The 20948-nt window shown below is 41.4% G+C and overlaps 1 protein-coding gene across 2 annotated transcripts in view; it reads left to right on the plus strand.

The window, feature by feature from the left end:
* The first annotated feature begins 760 nt into the window (after positions 1 to 760).
* The window catches only part of EFNA5 (ephrin A5), a 209180-nt gene continuing 188992 nt past the window's right edge, over positions 761 to 20948 (plus strand). For both annotated transcript variants that reach the window (XM_035099900.3, XM_035099901.3), the window contains exon 1: positions 761 to 5204. In XM_035099900.3, the coding sequence (XP_034955791.1) occupies positions 5080 to 5204 (125 nt within the window). In that variant the 5' untranslated portion in view covers positions 761 to 5079. The remainder of the gene's footprint in view (positions 5205 to 20948) is intronic.

Genomic DNA, 20948 nt, shown 5'->3' on the forward strand with positions numbered 1-20948 from the left:
CAGGACTGAGAACATCCCATGCCTGAGGTCCTGCAAAATTATGTAGATTATGGGGGCTAAATGAACCAGTGGTCTGGCTCACTATAAGGTATCACTTGTATTTATTAATCAGAATTTATATTGGGTATATAACAAGCCATAGATGATGCATTCCAGACTTAAAGGTATTCTCAGTGTTATTCCTGAAATTCCCTGGCAATAACCAACCTCAAGCTTCTTCTTCTTTTTAATGCTTTATACGGAATCAGAACATTTGTTAACATTCCCTGATGATGATGATGATGAGCATTTTGGGGAAAGACTTATGACTATTGGGTTATATTTGTTTGCATAGTTCAAATTACTGTACGTTATGGATATGAATCCTGGAAATAAATAAATAAAATCACTTCTTCATGGACCTTTTGATTCCATTAATTACAGACCAAGGTCAGAGGTGTTTATTGGCATGCACAAATAGTCTATAACTTTGACATCAATAATTGTTTAATGTCACCTAGGGAGGGGACACCGAACTCTATAATTCTATGATCAGATGAGCTGACATTGGATTGGATGTTTTTGTCAATACACCCACATGAATTGCTTTTGTTATGACATTTGCTAATCCAATAGTCCTGTTAATAACTATTGACATTTTCTTTTTAAAAAAACGGAAAAAAGTCTAGCTTACTTGATTCATAATTATTCTGTCTGTACCGTACCTGTCCTTTATTCAGTGACAAGCATAAAGTAGACCTGGGACACTTTTCTTGCAGTCTGTTTTCTCACTTTAACACCTGTTAGTGAAAACTGAAACATTACTTTATTATTTATTTGATCCTTTTTTATATGCAGGGCATGTGTTTGTATGTAATGAAAGAACAGCAAGAACAATAGCAGAATATTACACCAGAGTCACCCTCCCCTGCTTTAAATCCAGAATGATTACAATAACTTTGAGCCCTTCCCCTGAAATACTGTTAACAGTATTTTTGCCCCATGGCACATGTATTCAAAACTTGGATTCAATCCCATTGATGAAAAAAAGGAAAACACTTCTTAATAAGCAACTTAATGGCCTTCTGCACTATCAACCATTGTCTTTGTAGCTAAGTTCTGCGGTTGTAGTGTTTGGATCTACAGTATACTGTGTTGGCCTTGGGTTGCCTTCAACCTGTTTAAAACAGGCAGTGTCTGTTATATATTGTTGAAAGTGGCTGTTGTGGTGCAACTGTGAAGGTTAACTGTTGTGTTCTTATGTGACAAGGCACAGTGGGCACAGGATATTATTGTGGCTACGTTTTAGGTCTAGGTCTAGGAGGTACTCCTAAAAGGGAAATTATCAGTGCTGGTAATATTTTGGAACTAATAATGCAACCTATTTTGATACTTAGTTCCCCTCTCCCTCCTAACTGCTGACATGACAGCATGCAACTATTGTGATAGCAATGGACAGCAGTCTAGATGCTTCCACAGACAGACATCTATGTAGTGCTTATAGCTAATTCAAAAAAGCCTGCTTACTGATAAGGAAACATAAATTTCTTCTTTATCTTTTCCAGCAGCAATTAAGGGCAAACACAAAATGCAGACATGGTGGTCCTGGGATTTTTATTTTATTTTATTTTATTGCACGGCTTGAGGGTGAGTGGGTGAAGCAGGAATGAGAAGAAATTTTTGGATTCCCAGCCCGAGCCTCCTAACAGATTTAAACGGAAGTGATTTTTGTGAGCGTCGCGAAAATTCCTATATGTTTGAATTAAGAAATGCCCTGCAGATAAAAGTGCGGCTTTAAAATCTGCCACTAGAGGGAGTCTGGGCACTTTCAAACGACTGAAAAGCCCAGAGAAAATCAGAGTAAGGAGCCAAGCGGATGAAAGACGAGAGAGTATGATGATGCTTGGGTGGGTTTTTTTTTTATTCATCTGCTGAGGAAACCACAGCAGATATAGCCACATCATGCTTGGAAAACATTTCGCCTCAAATTAAAAGCCAGCCGTTTCAAAGGAAGGAAGGCAACCTCAACCTCAAAGATTCCGGACACCAGAATGTGCGTCTCTCTTCCAAAGTTTTCCCCCTCCTTCTATTCTCACCCCCCTCCCCAACTTTTTCAGTTTTAGGAGGATGAAAGGTTAACTCAAAGGGGGCTCAGTGGCGCGCCTTCCTCGGAACTACCCGTTCATGGATTGTTGCAAATCGCCACTGGCGATCGTCCCTCAAATGGCTTTTGGACTTCGGCAGGGTGTGGTTTGGTGCGAAGGCTGATTCGTGTGTAAACAGCCCTTTCGTTTGCCTTCTGGAGGAAGGTCACCTGGGCTAGTTTCCGGGTAGCGCAGCGTAAGCAGGGCAGCTGCTGGCGGAGGGCGAGGCGAATGCCCTTTTAAGAATGAAAAATAGCTCCAGAAGGAACCCTGGCTTCTACTTCTCTCGATGCAAATAAATGTGGGGGGTGGGGGGGGAGAGAGAGGTTTTCAGGTGAATCCCTTTGCCGCATTCAGCTAAATACTTAGCGAAGAGATACTTAGCTGCGTGGATCTTGCTTTCAACTGCGCTACCCAAGCAAGGCAACCCCAGCTCTCGCTTATAAGCCCCTTAAATAAACTAATTTATAGCCGCACCGCCGACCCGTCATTCAGCGGCGCAGAAAAGCATTGGTGGGGGGGGGGGGGGAAGAGAGGATTAAAAGCGGAACAAAGCAGCTCAGAAGTCTGTTTTCCAGACTGCTAAACTTTCGAAATGTTGATTAGACACCGTGTGCGAGATTAGACTTGCAGTTTGAAGCTAGATTCCCCCTGATCTCGCAAACACCCACCCTCCCTCCTGCAGCTGATGCCGCAACCCCGTCCACTAGAACTGGCGAGACGGCTTTCGTAACCACTCGCTCCCCGATCTCGCAGGGAAGAAAAAGGAGGTCCAGCGCCAGGGCATCTCTCTCCCAACACGATCCTGCGCCGTCTCCCACGCGGAAACGGTTACCTGCGGCACCGAGGGAACCACTCCTTGTAATTCAATTAGTCAGGTTTTGCAGAAGGCGGGGCTTGCGCGGGGTGTCGTCTCTTTGGAAAGCGGGGCGGGGCGCCGGGGAAAGGCCACGCCCCTTTCCGAGGCACGGAACCCAATCGCGTTGGAGAGAACGCCGGGGAAGAAGGCATCTGTAAGCAAACAGCAGCCTGGGCCGTGACTGGCTGCTCCGGCTCACCCCCCCCCCGCGCGCCGCCAACCTCGCAAGTAAACTGCATGCAAAAAAATCCCACATGATCGAGCAGCAGCGCCTTTGCTCCCAGCTAGCCGACTGCGCCTCTTCCGTGCGCGCGCGGGCGCGCACCCCCGCACCTCCACAAACGGAGGATCTCTCTCCAGATTCGTCTCCTGACACCCATACGCATGTGGATGTGTATATATATCTCTCTCCGGACACATCCCGTGTAGGCATCGTCGCAGCTGTCTGTTGCGCGCAGGCACCGCCAACCCCGCTGGCCGCCTCGCTTTGCCTTGGATGCTGCCGCCGCCGCCGCCGCCGCCGGATTTACACGCGAGGAAGAAGCCGGTCGTTGCAAAAAAAGAAAGGGGGCGTGACTATTTAAATATGTTTCCCCCCTCGTAAATTCTCTCTCTCTCCCCCCCCCTCTCTGGTAGCTTGTTGACTTCTGCTTCTCCAATCCTCGTTGCGTTTTCCGATCCCTGTTTCTTCTGCGTTCGAGTTTTGCTTCCTTCGTTTGCCGGAGTCGCGAGAGAGACATTTGCCCGCTTCTCTTTGCGCTGCTGCTGCTGCTGCTGCAGAAGACGGTTGAGAGCAGCTGCCTGCTGCCGGGCCAGACCCCGAAGGTGCCTCCCGCCCGAATGTAGTCGTCGGCGAGGGAGGCTTCTTCTTCCTCATCTTCCCGCCTCCTCCTCTCTCTTTTTGCAAAGTTGACGTTCGAGGGGCGACTTGGACCTTGCACGGCTCCCCGAGACACTTGGCGAAGCTGAAAGGAAGCGAGACCGCCGCCGCCGCGCCTCGCCTGGAGGGGTGGGGAGGGGGCTCGGGCAGCAGCAGCTCCTGCCTTCCGACAGACGAGGCGCCTGCACCGCGAAGCAACAGCGGCGGAGTTGGCGAGGGGCGCGCGCTCTCTCTCTCCCTTCTCCCTCAGCCGCCCCCTCCCTCCTTCCCTCCCTCCCAACCCAACCAGGGAAGCCGCTCCTGAGGCCATTCGGCGCTGACCTATCCTGAGGATTAGCCAACTCCTGCACGGCATTGCCCACCCTCCGCCCCCCACTCCGGTCTGGGTCTTGTGGATTCCTCTCGCTTGTTGGTCGTCCGTCACCCAGGAAGAGGGGGTGGGGAAAGAGACGGGAAGGCTCCCTTCAGTAGGCGAGCGAGGCGCCTCAACTCCCCAACTCCAGCTTGGAAAGAGAGCGAGCGAGAGGCGCCTCAGAAGTGGACTTCGCCTCACTCCTCTTCATTCTCTCTCTCTCTTGCCTCCCACCGCCCCGTTTCCTCCGAGGATTTCCTGCCCGCTTCTCCTCAGCCGGCCTCGGAGCGATCCCTCAAGAGCCCCTCGCGCCAAAAGGCGGGAAGAAGGAGGAGGAGGAGAAGAAAGGCTCCTCAGAGAGAGAGGAGAGAGGGGAAGAAGCGAGAGGGCGGGCGAAAGGAAACCCCTCCGGCAAAAGGAGGCTTGGCCCGCGGGGCCGCCCATCGTGGGCGCTGGACGGGGGCCGGGCCGGTGCATGTCTCGCCCTGGGCTCGCCGCCTTGAAGGAGCTCCTGCTGCCGCTTCAGCCTCCGTCTGCTGCTGCTGCTGCCCAGCTCGGCGCCCAGCTCCCCCGGCCGGGGCGCGCAGACTCCCGGAGGATCCTTCCGCGGCGCAGGCTTTTCCCCCCGCGGGGGAATCTCCTGGCGGCCCCTCGCCCTTCTCTTTGTGTGTGTGTGTTTTTGGTGTCTTGTGACTCCGGTGTGGCTTTGTCTCCTTCCTCCCTCGTTCTCTCCTCCTTGTCGCCGTCTGTCTTTTGAGAAAGGAGCGCCTTGTCTGCCTCCTTCGCCCCTCTCTCCCCACCCCCCGAGTCCCCCCTTGTGCTGCCGCTACTGCTGCTGTTGTGTGTGTCTCGTTGGCCGGGAGTGATGTTGCACGTGGAGATGTTGACGCTGCTCTTTCTGGTGCTCTGGATGTGCGTCTTCAGCCAGGATCCCAGCTCCAAGACGGTGGCCGACCGCTACGCCGTCTACTGGAACAGCACCAACCCCAGGTAAGGAGGGCGAAGGCGGCTCTCAGGCGCCGCTCGCTGCTGGGCTGTGCCGAGCCCCCATCGATGCTTCTCAGGGATGCTGGGCTACCCGGGGGCAGCGGCAGCTCTAGGATCGGATGTAGGAAGGGAAGGAGATGATGGGCTGCCTTCTCCCTTGGAAGCACCAGCCGTTGGGCATCCTCCGGGGGGGAACCCTTGTTTGGAAGAAGGGGACAAACTTTTCTTCCCTGGTCTGTAGTTTCGGAGGCATCGCCCTGCGCCTTGTTATTTCTGGGTTGCATCAGCGCAGCTGACTTCCAATCCTTGGCTGTTGATCGTTCCTAAGGAATGCGCCTCTTATCTTAGGCACGCATCTCTTAACTTGTGGTGAATCACTCCTGAGAGCAAATAGGTGAACTCATACACCCAGGAAGTGTGTGCCTGTGATATATAGGTGTGTGTTTCCCTTAGTACCTTGCTACCAATTTTTTTTTTTGGTAGATCTTTTTTTAACAGAGAAATTCTAATCCTTTTACTCTAGCGAACTTTTTTTTGGCAAGTGACTACAGGAAGAACCTCAAACTTTTTCAGCACGTTACGACTTTTTCCAGAGTGGTTCTGTTTTTGTTATATTTAGTTTTTGTGGATTGTGGTTGCCTGTAGCCACATGTGGCACCTGTTCTGTGTCAGGGTTAGAGTCAGTAAAGGAGAAGTACTTGCCTTGCTTTCCAGCTGCTCTTCTTTCCATCTCTTTGCCTGGGGTAAGAGTATATGAATCTTACTCCTAAGCTGACTTGGGTTAATTGAGTAATGATACCCCCCAAGTTTCAGTGCAGCCAGATGATCCCCTAGACTTGCAGGTTTCTCATGGAAAAGGGTGTCTCAAGCTGTCAGAGCAAATTCAAGTCCAATGGTTGGTGATGCTCTCACAATGCAGAGGAAATCTGCTGTGAATCTAGACTGCTTTATGCAGAGAGTTAGCATCATCAGGAGATGATACTGAGAGCGTGAGAAAGGATGTTCTCTTATGGGAGACATGTTTAATAATAAAACTAATTCAGGACAAGGTATCCAGTTAAGATTGTGTTAAAACAATCTTTCACTGTGTTCCTTTGTTCTATTTGCATTTCAATAAATATAGTAAGTGCAAATAAAACCTATTTTGTTATTGTTTCTAAACTCCCCCATCAAAATTGCATGGGAGTTTTGCTGAGCTGCTCACATCTCTCCCCCTTTACAGTAGCAGAAATTACAATCTTTTCCCAGTGCTGCCACAGTATGAATAAGGCATCTCAGTACTTTAGGAGTTGGTTTTTGTTTTTTGTTGGAGAGGGGGTTGCATTGTTAAAGTGGACTTAAGTAATTTTCCTTAGGTCTTCTAAACCTACCTTGCTACTTCAAGTGAGTTTCTGGTCATTTTATTTTATGTTATCTTTGTGCTATGCTACCGATTTGGCTGCTTGAATTGAGATTAGCACATTGATTTTTGTCGCAGGTCATGTTTTTTTATAGATCTGTGGTGCCTGCCAAAGTCTGTTTTGCTCTGTATGTGAGAATGGCCTCAGAATATATTGTGCCAAAGTTAAAAACTGCTTGTTAAGTACCTTGAGTTCAGTAGACAGTTTGGCGTGTTAATTTTGTGTGTGGTAATTCAAGCAAAACAAACAATGCGGTGGTGTGTGTGACAATTAATACTGTTCCTTCTGCTTAATTTTCTTGGTGACAGTTATTAACAGTTGTGTTTTTGAAACCTGCCACCTCTCTCCCACCATATCAAAGAGAAAACTGCAGCCACAAGTAAAACTGGTCAACTGTTACAACAGGCAGAAATCTGGAAGCTTTCCCTCCCACCCCAATATATCTTTTCTTAAGGGTGATTGTCCCATCTTAGAATAAAAGTTAAAAAAAAATGATGTGTATTTGTTGAAGATGGTGAAATAATAAACCGAATTTGCCTACTGTAGTTGTGAAACGGAAATGTTTGCTGCTTTGAATTTGACAAAATGACTTGCACATGTTGCTCTTTTGCGAAAATCAAAGCATGCTATTAAATGTTTGCTTCTTTGCCTCTTATGGTATTAATTAAAGATGTGATGTAGGTACAATACTTCACTATAAATAATCCATGGAACACTGGGGTCAAAACTAGAGCGTTTAAAACAGTGAACATGGATAACGCCCATTTAAATGATAACTTTTGTGCCAATAAAATGGTGTGTAAGAGAGAGGAGATAAAAAAAATAGCAGAGGAGTAGCGAGTTATAGAACTTTGTAAAGGTTGATATGGGAATAAATTCCTGAAACTAAGGGTGTAGAACACTGTAGTATTGAAAGTGTTTTAAACTATATGGCTCTTTCACAGTCACTATAAGCTCATATTTAACGCAATATAATTAGAGTTTCTTTTCTTTTCTAGAATTGTTCACTTATATCTGCATGCTTTATGTCTGCTGTTTGCTCTACTGAACCTGAAAAACCTTGCTTCATAAGATATTAAAAGTTAAGAGAACTTGCCATTATTTTTATAATTCATGGTTAAGGAGAAGTACTACACCCATAATGGTTTTTTTTTAAAAAAAGATGCCATCACAAGTTATAAGAATGAGTTTTTAAATTAAAAAAACTGGGCAACTCTTAAAAATTGCAGAGTGATAGATGGTGGCTATCACTTGACAAACAAAATACTGTTTTTTAATGTATTGTACTTCAAATTTGGGAAACCACAAAAACTTTTGAGAAGTAATTCAAGTGCAAAATATTTCCATAAAAGAACACTTAATATTTTGTGTGTAATTTCTGAAGCTTAATGTATATTCCCCAAAAGCTCATTTATTTAGATTTTATATAATCCAAGCCTCATATATAGCATCAGAGAAAAGACTTCAAATTAAACAAATGAACAGTAAATGACTTACCACTAAGAACTTTCAGTAAGAAGCCATTTTGCTCTATATATGGGCTTCAATACGGTGCAGAAGTTGGTACACTTAAGTTTTTATATGGTCAGCGTGTACATATGAAGGATGGACATAATTTTTTTCAGTAGTATTTGGCTATTTTAGTAAAACTCTTAATCATGAAAGAGAATAACTGTAGTTATTCCTTTCTAATGTAAGTTAATTGAATACATACAATTGTAACTAATATCAGTTAATAGTAGCGGTTAATCAGGACAGTAATTGTAAGCCATTTCTAAAATGGTTGGGTGATTTTACTTCAAGAAGTATTTGGCAAGTTGTCCTAAAAAACAATGATGTGGGTAGTTTTGTGATTATATAAGACTATATATGGACATCAGACTTTATAGCTATATTTATGGCTAAAAGGTCTACATTGAAGAACTGTATGTAGAACAGCTGAATGCTGTTTGGAACCCTTGTACAATGATTGGGCAGCTTTGAGAGGTGAAGCATAGGCTTCTGAAGCAAATGAGTATTATGTTTCCCAAAAATTGCATAAAGAAATCATTTTTCTGTTTTAGGGCTTTATCCTTCAAATACTTAGTGTGTCAAGCAAAGACTGACATTGCAGATGGTCTGCGATCCCTAGTGCTGTGTTTTGCACAACTGTCTCCCCATCGCAATATCTAGATTATATCAGGCTGCATAAAGTGTAAAAGCTAGTTAACACTGCTTGCTTATATAAGTAATTACACTAAAGTCAAACATGCACTAACCTAGGAATATTTGTATACCTATAAATAAAAACTAATTATATTTCCTCACTGTTGCATGTGCAAGCTTGAGTAAAAAATTTACACTTTTAATTATGCGTTTTGAGAAGTATAAAATTTTGCCAAATGGCACTTATCTAATGGACAGTGCAGTCCTATGCATGTTTACACAGAAGTAAGTCCAACTGTATTCTGTAGAGCGTAATGTGTGTATGATTATAGTCTTGGGCTGCAATCCCATGCACATTTGGAAGTAAGTTCTGTTAAACTCAATGGGGTTTACTTCTGAGTTAGACACTTATAAAATAAAATCGTCAGATACACTAAGACTGGTTGCCACAAATATTGCTTTATCAGAGTTGTTGTGAACGGGACTGCATAAGTGTAAAATGCGCCATGTATCGTCTTCAATACACTGTAGGTTTTGTTGCGATGAAGAGGGCCTGGTCTGACTTGCAAACATTTGATATGAGTTTTTTCCTGATACAAGTCTCACTGAAATTAATGGACTTAAGTGCATTCTTAAGTTGAACCTTGCACTTAATTCCTTCACTGTGTAACTCAGGCCTTAAAGTAGGTTAGCTTTCAGAGATGCTATTGAAGTTGAAAGCTTTCAGCTTTAACTGAATTTGGCAGTTTCTCAGAAATATTCAGCTCGGTGGTTTGCAGAGGGGTTCTGCTTTATTTTATGCTTGGCGCTTGTAGTTTTATCTCCAAATCCTACATCATTTCTCTGTGTATTATTAATACTATCGTATGAAAAAATATGCCTTTGTGGGTAAATGGGAAGACCTAACTTTGTGTAGTATGATCCTATGAATATTTCCTCTGAAGTCCCACTATCTTAAGTGTTGTAGGGATTGTAGTCTCTATTTGAAGTAGATACATAGGGTTGCAGTCTTAGTTTCTTAAGAAAGCCTATTTATGTATAAGGAATATTAATATTTCAAATGCTAATTTTATTGGCAGCTACAATCTGGAGGGACTGCTATCTCAAAGTCAGTGAATTTCTTGTGATTAAAAGTGCAAAGAAAAAGCATTCAGTAGGTTGTTGAATGTGGTTTACTTGATTGTGTTACCCTGAAAATTGTGGCCCTGAAAGGCCTTGGGAATTTTAAAATGGACTCCCCATACAGTTCAGATTCTCACTTGGAAACCTATCCAGCGAGCCATAGCTATATGTGCCTTCCTCTTTAAAAGAGATGGTCATGACTAGAGGGATGAAAAAAATATCACCTGCCTAATTATTTTCCCATTTTACTCTTTTGCAAGGAAGCAAGCAAATTCTTAATGGTGATACGTTATTTTGTTGGACACAAAAGCCTGGTCTACTGTGAGGGGCAGACAGGCAAAGATGCTCCTTTCTGTGCTTTCCCTCAATATTCCAGATTATGCTGGGATGAGAAAACAAATGAATGCAGTGAGTCCATCAGGAATCCTGGCCTTTTTGCTTTTGATGACTTAAAGATGAGACATGGCTACATACAAGGACACTGTTGTAAGGGGAAATGTAATGTTGGAGAGATACTGAACTGAAAAATAAAAAAAGCAATAATGCCTCTAATATAAATTGACAAAGTATTCTTGTTTCTTAAGGCCCAAACCTTTTATAGGAATATTTGTTAATTAGGATTTCAGATATGCTTTTCGTTTGTTTACAAACTGAACACAGTTCAACAAAAGTTAAATACTGAACATCACATTCCCATTATGGTCTACCCCAAAGTAAACCCCATTGAGTTCAATGAACCTTACCCATTGTGAGTATAAGATTGCAGCCTAAATCCCGGCGATTTTCATAGCTCTGTTTCAGTAGAAAAGTTAGTGTTTGAATATTTACCATTATAATCAACACGGCTTGAGTGCTTGGCCTTGGCTGCATCATGGCTTTTATTTATTGACTGGGATCCTAAATTGACAGCTGTTCTCTCATTATTTTGTATCTTGCTGTCATCAGTAAGTGTCTAATGTATATGAAACTATGGGGCACTGTTGGTTGTTAAAATTTGACTCAATATAAAGTGCATTACATTGCTAAAGTATTGAAACTTTTATTATTAGTAGTATTAGTATTATAAAACCTATACAAGAATAGATTGTGGGGTGATTCTCTTATTACTAGGCGGGAACAGTACTTAGAGATACTTATGACTATCCAAGAGGATAAATTCAGCTCATATTATTAATTATTTTTAATAGATTGTATTAAAATGCCAAATAAACAGTTCCTTATATGTTAGAGATTCAACTTCTGGAATTATTTTAACCTAGTTTTTCACAGGTTGACAGTGATGTATTTACTTTTGAGAACAATTTCCTTTTGTACACATTGCTCTTCCATTTATGTTTAAATGTGTAGTCATTGAGAAATTGGATGCTGAGTTTAGAAGAGAAATATTTTTAAAACCACTTTCTAGTGATATTACAACTGTTGAAAGATAACTTGAGTGTAATACCCATCATCATACACAAAAAGTAGTATTTCACATTGTTCACCTTCCAACATCTGAATAGCATTGGATGAGCTTAGTATACACTGTAATAGAATCAACTAGAGAATAAATAAGTACTCATACTTTTGTGCCCTCAAAGGCAAAAAAATGAGAACTAATCTGTGATATTCAGGTAAGTCATACTCGGAATAGATAAACTGAAATTGATTTATTTTGGTGAGTTTACTCCGAGTATGACCTACTTGAAAATAAAAACAAATGCCATTCTCCTTTTACAGTGACTAATATTGCACTAATCATAAAGACACATTATAATGTCTTCTTTCTATGTTGCCAAAGAGCATCTTTGATATAGTTGACAGTTGACTGATGGTAATGTACTGTCAAATTATTATTTGTCATTCCAGGGGAAAATAAAATATAAGTCTAATTTTTGTTCTTAAACCTTACTAAAAGTTCAGAGTCTAAATTTCAAGTAAAAACCTTCTGGTGTTTTATCTTCTGACTGAAGAGCCTTTGTCTTCCGTAAGTTATTTGGGGGGGGGGGAGCATCCAGTATCTTTCTGAAAAATGCAGTGAATGAAAGAAGTGTTCGGGAATAAATAACTGAACAACAATTATTAAAACTACACCAATAAGTGGAGATCCTGTGGGTGACTTGTATGTACCCAGTTCAATTGCTGCCTATATTGATTCCTGAGTTAAAAGCATACATTGATTGGGGAATTAAGTGCAAGAGTTGATGAAAGAGAAAATACTGCTACCGGTAGTATGTACCTGCGGCTGCCCCTCCCCGACTTCACTTTGACTTGCTCTTGCATGTAATCCCCAAAACCTCTTTTTAAAAAAATAAAATAATGAGCTTGGAAGTTTAAAGAGAAGTTTGAGGATCTGGACTGGATAGGGGCGAGCGAGGGGGCGGTTTATGACGGGGAAACTGTGGGACAAAAAGTAAGTTGTCCTGTAGCTCATGGCTCTCAACAGAGAGCCATATAAAATTCTGCTAAGTAATTTATCATCAGTCTAGAAGGAACAGATATTGAGGAACTCCTATACGCATCTTGTATTATATGACCAATCCCACAGATTTCCAATTTGTGTGTGTGTGTTCATGCCTGTGTGTGTACACACAATTCTTAGGCAAGGAGCTGTGTTGCCAAACTGCTGATGCCATTTCCAAGGCTAGTTTTTACTCTCCAATTTAATTCAGTTCGCGTCAAGCTCTTTTTGAAACCTCCATTTTGGATGGCTCTATTCTATTCAGCTCTTGTGAGTACCGTAGTGAAATGGGGAATGGAAAGACTACATAGACTAAAACATTAGATGTTTGGCGTTCTGAATTATACGATACAGTATATGTATGAGGTCTCTATTTTGCCTTTGAGTTCGCTGAAACAGTACTGAAATGCTATAGCATAGCTTTAGCGCTGCATATTAATTCAAAGTCATCTTGTTCTGTGTTTAAAATGCTGTTTTCATCGTCTAGTTAGCTTTTTGTTGGAGTACATATATTTTTAAAACTGGCTTTATTTAACATTGGACATAATTTTTACATACTCGGCAAATTTCCCCTTTGTTCCTATTTCCTATCATGAAGGAAACAACATTTTAATTTTTAAATATATGAACAGTAATTAATGTGCTAGAGTACAGTGAATATTAAAGTACAATTTCACACACAAAAGTCTGATTGGAATCCTTGCCCTCTACGTTGCACTATTCTGTCACAGAAGGACTACTTTCCATATGTTTATATCATACACTATACAAAATAATACGATGGCTTTGCTTTTAACATCTTATACTTCGATTTGGGTTTGTTTTATTATTCCTGTTATTGGAGTGTGTGGCGAGCTGTTTCCTTAGAGGCAGAGGAATATTGAACAAGAGAGTAATAGCCAATATATCAATTATCAAGTTTTCTCATTCCAGGTCAGCTTATTATGTGAACATAATTAAGTATATGTTTGGGTTGCATTGTTTACTGATTTGTTTAGGAGTCAAGCAATGATTGAAGTTTGGCTCACGTTGAAAAAATGGAATTGCCTTCAGATTCAGAAATATTCTTTCTGCCTTGGATCCAGATTTCCCATAGGGTGGCATATTGCTCCCACTGGGGTTGGGAGCGGCTGGAGAAGGGGAAGGTGTCTTTTGCATATACCTTCCCACACCCGTGCTCTATTGAACGGTGTTGGAAGATGTATTGGGTTTTGTAGGGGGAAGGGGGAATTTCTTTTGGCTTGCAGGAGTTGGATCCACAATTGGATCTTCCAAGAACAGAAGGCCCTTTCCATCGGTAGAATGAACCCATTATTTCTTTACAATTCTGGAAAGATGCACAATATATGCTGTTGATAATAATAAATAACCATCAAAACAATTGTTCACCTTTCATTTCTCAAACATTTTTGAGTTTATAAATGACCAGCTTGCAACCGTATCCTTTGTCTAGTTTCTTGGTTCAAGCCTTTAAGTTTGCCATTTGTTTCATGAATATGGAGAATTCTGTCAGTAGTAAAATGGCAACATTGCAGTATTATGTGAGGCTAGTAACATGTAAACTTAAGCACGATTCATTTCAGTGGATTCACTGTTGAGATAATTCAGAATTATATGCTGGTTATCACTGAGATGGCATTAGATACATTCCTGTATAGAGTGAATGTCAGTATTTGCAGAGTCCTTCAATAGCACTACTTTGGAATTTAAAAAGGAGATACCCACATATTTAAAATCTTAAAACTATTGCCTGTTTAGCCATATTGGGCTTAATAAGGCAGGATCTACCAGCACTGCATGTGCATGTATTGTTTCATGAAAGAGAGAGAGAGATGTTGAAATCTGACACATAAGCACAGCATGGTTGCGGCATTGGCACATAGTCCCCTGCAGCCACCAGAATGGCAAACTGCATATTTTTTATGTTACTGATATGAAAGACAGCTAGGTGCTGAACCCTTTATTGATTCCACAGCTATTTGCAAGCTTTCAGCATGATGGTCAACAATACAACTTAATAAACCTACTACTAAGGATTATGCTTGATGTATCAAGGGGATTTTTAAACTGCTGCATAGATTTTCTCCCTCTTGGGTTAGGATTCTGTGGTAATTCTTCCTGGATAAGAATTTGTAGGATAACTTAATGAACATTGTGGGAAAGCTATGAAGGCAAAACTCCTGCAAGAAAAATGCTGTTGCTATTGTAGCCTTTTTTAAATAGAGAGATACATTTTTCAACAAGAAATCAAAACACTTGTCTAAACAGGCTTCTGGCTTCTGCATCAATGTGAGCGTTATTGTTTCCTGATTGTGCTACTCTTGATAAACCCATCCAGAAGCAGAGCCCAGAAAAAGTTCTGGGATTCCATGTTATGGCAACAGCCTCCTTGATTTGTTTACTCTTGTTGGTTCAATACATTTTACATCTTTTTACCATTCTTTGGTAGCTTGGCTTATTAAAAATTAGTGATCCATCACTAAGAGGGGTACAGTACAAGTAATGGTGCTTTTGTGCCAAGCAACAGGAAATAATAGGGATGAAAGAGCTGCCAAAAGTGTGTCTCCCAGTTGTTAATTAGGCGAAAAAGTACTGCAACAACTAGAAGAGCTGCCATGGCAGGCAGAGACAATTTCTTCTAAATATTGAATAAATATTACTGAATGGCAAATTAAAGGGATACGATAGCCCAATGTAGTTATCACTGTTTATGGAGCTTCCCTTCCCATCAGTTGGTTTTTTGAAATGTAGAATGCTCTTGGGGGGTTAGTGGAACAATGTTTATCTTGCTGACTTCATCATCAATTACTTGAACTTTTTAACAAGCACCAACTTTAGTATCACTAAGGAATGTATTAGTGTAATGTTACTAATGGGGGGGCAGGGATGTAGTTCCTCTCTCCCAGTCATTTGGGCAATAATTGACTATGAAAGTAAAACAAGATATATATTTATTTTAATTTCTGCTATCCAAGGCTGCCAATCACTCCTGGCACAGACCGTGCAATGGCTGCAGTGACCATAATTAGCACGGTTCCCCTAACAGTGGGAAAGGCAGGGGGTACTTGCAGAGCTATAGCTGTCATGGGAACGATTAAAACAACTAATTGCATATTGGGCTGCTATCATTTTCAGACTGGCATTTTAAAAAACCATCAGTGTAGAATACATATTCGTACTATACACACTATTTGACTTGATAAAGCTGTATCATGTACTGCCCGATTTGTTGTTGCTTGTTTCTACAAAAATAAAAACCACTTAATTTTGGGGTGGCTTCAAGATTCCCCACCGAATCCCTATTTATCCTATCCTGTATGGTTGCTATCTTTCAGATAGATTATATAAATAAATAAATAAAACTATTAGACTAAGATTATTATTATTATTATTATTATTTAAAAAAGACTAGTCGGTTAAGGGTGCAATCTTATGTGCATTTCACTTGGAGTTAGTCCCATTGAAACTAGTGGAATTGTGAAGATGATATTTCTTCTTTAATAATATTTATTTATTTTTATTTCAGCAATTTATATTCCCGTTAATCACAGTAATCTCTAAGCCAGGGGTCGGCAAGGTTTACCTCGCTTGGGCCAGTTCACTCCAGCGGAGATCCCTCCATGGGCCGGATTGTGCACATGCATGATTGCGTGTGCCTGAGATTTCCGGCATCTGCGCAGACGCAATTTCTTGTGCCGTGGAAGTGAGTCCCCACACTGCGCTGGTTTAGCACAGCGCGCAGGGACTCGCCAAGTGGGTGGCTCGGTTCGGGGGCAGTTTATGGGCCGGTTAAACAACAACTGTGGGCTGCTTGTGGCCCATGGGTCTTAGGTTGCCTACCCCTGCTCTAAGCGATGTATACAAGTAATCCAGTACAGTAAAGATTAAAAATTGAAAGTATTAATTCAGAGTTCTGTAAAAATACCCACTGGAAAAGAAAAAGCTGGAAGTTCAATAGTAAGGGTCTGTCTGACATTAACAGAAAGGGAGTTCCTTAAAATTGGGCCCACATTTCTGAATCACAGAATCATAAAAATGTAGAGTTGGAAGGAACCCTGAGGATCATCTAGTCCAGGCCCTGCAGTGCAGAAATATGCAGCTGTCCCATTAGGGGATCAATCAAACATGCAATCTTGGCGTGATCAGCAGCAGACTCCGACCAACTTGGCTATCCTGAATGCACGGCTCCTGGTGTAAGCTTTTGTATAAAACCGCTGTCTATATGTGTAATCATATAGACCGCTAATGGGGCAAATGTGAAGTATGTTATAGTTGGATTTAAACACAAAGTTAAATGCTTAGTTTCTCATCCATTGGAATGGGGATATGACAGCTCTTGGGTTTCTGTGACTTTCATCTGTAGAAAACAATGCCAAGCCTATTTTTACTTTTCATCTTGTTCCATTTAGACTGCAATTCTTTATGTATTTATAAGACTTACTTTTGCGTAGACCTGTATAAGGATCATACTAAAAGTTTAGGATCTCAAAAGATTTTCTTGCAAAAAAGTGCTATTGTGCATAAACTTCTTTTTCTGTTGTGGTCTTTAGGTAATATCCAATGCCAATACAGTACAGATGATACTCAGCTCTTTGTGTTTGTGCATTGTATGAGTGTGCATGTGTGCAAGGGGCTACAGTAGGAAAGGTTACTAGAAAAACCTGGAATATGTGTGCAACTTTGTGCATGATCCTTGGATCTCTCCCCCTTAATTTGTAGTGTTCCTGCTATAGGAGTATACTATATTTTTGTCCTTGAACCACTGCTAATGTAGCATGGCTGTTGTGTATTGCATCAGTATAAAATTGTTGTTGGGAAAATAAATGCAAACTGGTTATTTTACTAACAAACACTGCAGTCAATATATTTACCGGTATGTCCAATTTGTAAAAACATTGTTGTTTCTGAAAGACTATCCCCCCCCCCCACCGCTACAATACTTCTTTTGTTTCATTTTTTCCTGCAACTGAGTAACACTGCTACCTCTTTGGAAGTCCACACTTAAAATTACTTTATGTGCATGTTATATTATTTGAGAACAGAATGCCAAAGTAAAACACCTAAGTGACATTAAATATTTGATCTTTCCAGGCTGTGGAAATTAGTGGTAGCTGCTCAGAAGCCCGCAGTGCTTGCAAAAATGTGCATTTTTCCATTTAAGAAACTTGATTCTCTCTTAATGTTTAATGCTAATGGTGCAATCGTAGTATTTTTATTGGAGCTTACTCTCAAGCAAGTATGTTTATGATTGCAGCCTGAATTTTTAACTGCTTCCATTGAATACATTGTATCAAAATAATTCCAGGTATGGGTTTCCATTTAAATCAATGAAGCTGTTCCTTTGATGTTGGCTGGTATTATAAAAAAGCCAGCTGTTCAAAAAGGTGCCCATTCTTCCTAATCTAATTGTACTATGTACCGGTAGGTGATGGCCATTATGGTGGATTCTTGCTGAATTGCTACCTTCTCACACCCTTGTAGCTGTGTGCTTACATTTATGCTGGTCTTGGGTGTTAGAGTCAGAGTTTTATATTTAATAGAATTTTTCGGCTATAGGTGTGAGAAATGTCCAAATCTTTATTTGGATTTTTATTAGATTCTAGATGAAAACATCTATTTTTCTTGATTCAATAGTGTATTCAATGCTGGAGGATAAGCGAGAAAGTGAATACTCATAGCCTTTACACAGTAACTCAGTGGTGTCCAAACTTTTTCCAAAGAGGACCAGATTTGATGAAGTGAAGGGCCGTGAGGGCCAACCAAAGGGCCAACCAAGGTTGTTGAGCTTTTTTTAGGATTGAAGCTGTTGAGGTTTTTTTTTTTTTTTAGGGTTTTACCCCAGGAAATAGACTGCCACGGGGGACGGATTAAACCAGGGGTCAGCAAACTTTTTCAGCAGGGGGTCGGTCCACTGTCCCTCAGACCTTGTGGGGGCCGGACTATATTTTGAAAAATAATATGAACGAATTCCTATACCCCACAAATAACCCAGAGATGCATTTTAAATAAAAGGATATATTCTACTCATGTAAAAACATGCTGATTCCCGGACTGTCTGCGGGCCGGATTTAGAAGGCAATTGGGCTGCATCTGGCCCCCGGGCCTTAGTTTGGGGACCCCTGGATTAAACTGACCGGCGGGCCAGATTAGGCCCCTGTAAACTAAAAGCAAAATGTATCAATAGATATCATGATGTGTATATGTAGCTACAATATTGTTCCAACGCAAATTAGATGTATTATATGATAGTTAAAAAGATAAAAAGTGAATATGGCTGTTCTGTGTATTCTGGTTTTCTTATCAAGCCTGGCTTGCACTATGATTGTAAATAATTCAGTTGTCATGAACACTTTTTTTTATATAGAGCATTAACACAACATTAGTCCACTGTGTGCTTTTTAACAACATACAGCATTGAAGCACGTTCCCTTTCTTTTGCAGGTATATTACAGAATGAACTGTACAGTATTTTATTGTTTACAGCAGAATTGTATTGTAGCATTTCATTTTTTAAATATTAGCTGCCATGGCCTTTTTAGTCGGCATTTTGGAAAAAAATTGGATGCATTTGTTTTTCAGTGAGCCGTTTGCTGTTAATATTTTTTTTTTTATTGAACTAGCAGTGTTTTATATGTAGATTTTAGTGTAACTTCTGTTGGTAAATCAGTCCGTTGTGTGCCTTTGACACCGAAGCCATATCTAATGAAATCTTTAGTAGTGTGCTGTATGAGTTCTATAAATAAGGAAGAAAATGCTAAAATGACTATGTATGTGTTTCTTTATGTAGATAAGCATACAGGAAAAACATATTTAATTTTATATTTTGCACCTTATTTAACCAGCATGGATAAAACCTTTCCATCCAATTTTTACTCTTGGCATCATCAATTGATTCCCCCCGTGAGCCTGGGCAGAGTTTGTCTGATGCCTGTAGCAGGAGTCTTGCTAGAATAAACTTTTAAAAAGCAGCTGGTCCCTGGAGGGGCCCCCTGGCTGCCTTAGCCCCCTGTGGCCTTGGGTACGTGTACCTGGGTGCGCAGGCCTGGTCACACCCAAAGCCTTTCATATTGCTAAAACCTGCAAGTTTCCTGGGCATTTTTGGAAAAAGGATAAATGATCCGTTGGTCTGTTCCATTGCCCCATCTCTGTATGTGTTGTAATTGCTTCAGGGATCCTCCTGCTACCATATCTGACCAAAAGCAATGGTGTGGATGAAGCAATGTGCCAGCAAAGGCCAACATGGTGCCCTCCCAGCTGTCCTTGCAGTAAAACTCCAAACCCGTTGGCCATGCTGATGGGAGTTGGAGTCAAACAGTATTGGCTACCCCTGCCATATGCACTTGCCTTGCTCATGATGTTGGGTAAGGTATGGATATGGAATTCTCTTCACCTAAGAGTAGAAGACAAATACTGAACTTTTAAGATAGATGATGGAATTAGTCTGCTGCACGCACTCAGTTCTGAGTATGACTAGCTGCAACACAGGCCCCATTTCACCCTATTTATCACAGTTTTGGCAGTTGTCAAGGGGTGTGTGTGTGTGTGTTTGTGTGTGTGTAGGGGGGTTATATTATAGCTTTGCCAGAGCAGTGAACAGGCTTTACTGTTAATTCCTTTCCACAACTCCCTCTTGGTATCACATTGATATAGCTGTGGCATACGTGCAAAGAACTCTGTACAGTAAAATTAGAGGTATAAGGGAAGTCAACCGGGTGTATATTCATTTAAGAAGAAGAATCAAACAGCTCAAGCATACTGTATTTTCCGTGCTTTATTTGCTTACTGTTACTTACACGTTACTATATTTTAGAAACCCTCCTTATGAAGATTTATGGCATCAAAAAAGGTGTGTTTTTTCTAATCATACGAAAATCTGACATTCTTAAATGTCTTAAAATTTAGTTTTGAATAAATGGTAAGAAAATCTTGTTGGAATCGAATTCCTAATATATTGGCCTATGGGTCTTTCTACTTCAGAAATGTGAACTAGCTCCATTCTGATAATGGAATAAAGATTAAAAAAGGAGAGAGGCTCATATAGGTAAAATGCCAAATCAGGAATTCACAAGCAACCCATCCAAACCAAAGGGATATATGCTGGATCATACCTTGCAAGTGCAGGATCAGCCTTGCATTCGAAAATCCTCACAAGTTTTATTACTATTTGAGATACCTTTAACCTCAAGTATTTATGCTTCAGTATTTACACTAAAGTACATACAGCAGGACACGGGTGGCACTGTGGTCTAAACCACAGAGCCTCTTGGGCTTGCCAATCAGAAGGTCGGCGGTTCGAATCCCCGTGACGGGGTGAGCTCCCACTGCTCGGTCCCAGCTCCTGCCAACCTTGCAGTTCGAAAGCACACCAAAAAGTGCAAGTAAATAGGTACCGCTCCAGCGGGAAGGCAAATGGTGTTTCCGTGCCATGCTCTGGTTTCAGTGTTCCGTTGCGCCATAAGCGGCTTTGTCATGCTGGCCACATGACCCGGAAAAACTGTCTGCGGACAAACGCCGGCTCCTTCGGCCTGTAAAGTGCGATGAGCGCCACAACCCCAGAGTCGTCTGTGACTGGACTTAACTGTCAGGGGTCCTTTACGTTTTTTTACACACAGCAGAACCCATATGTATATAGAATGATAT

Source organism: Zootoca vivipara, chromosome 10, assembly GCF_965207765.1.
Source record: "Zootoca vivipara chromosome 10, rZooViv2.hap1.1, whole genome shotgun sequence".
NCBI lineage: Eukaryota > Metazoa > Chordata > Lepidosauria > Squamata > Lacertidae > Zootoca > Zootoca vivipara.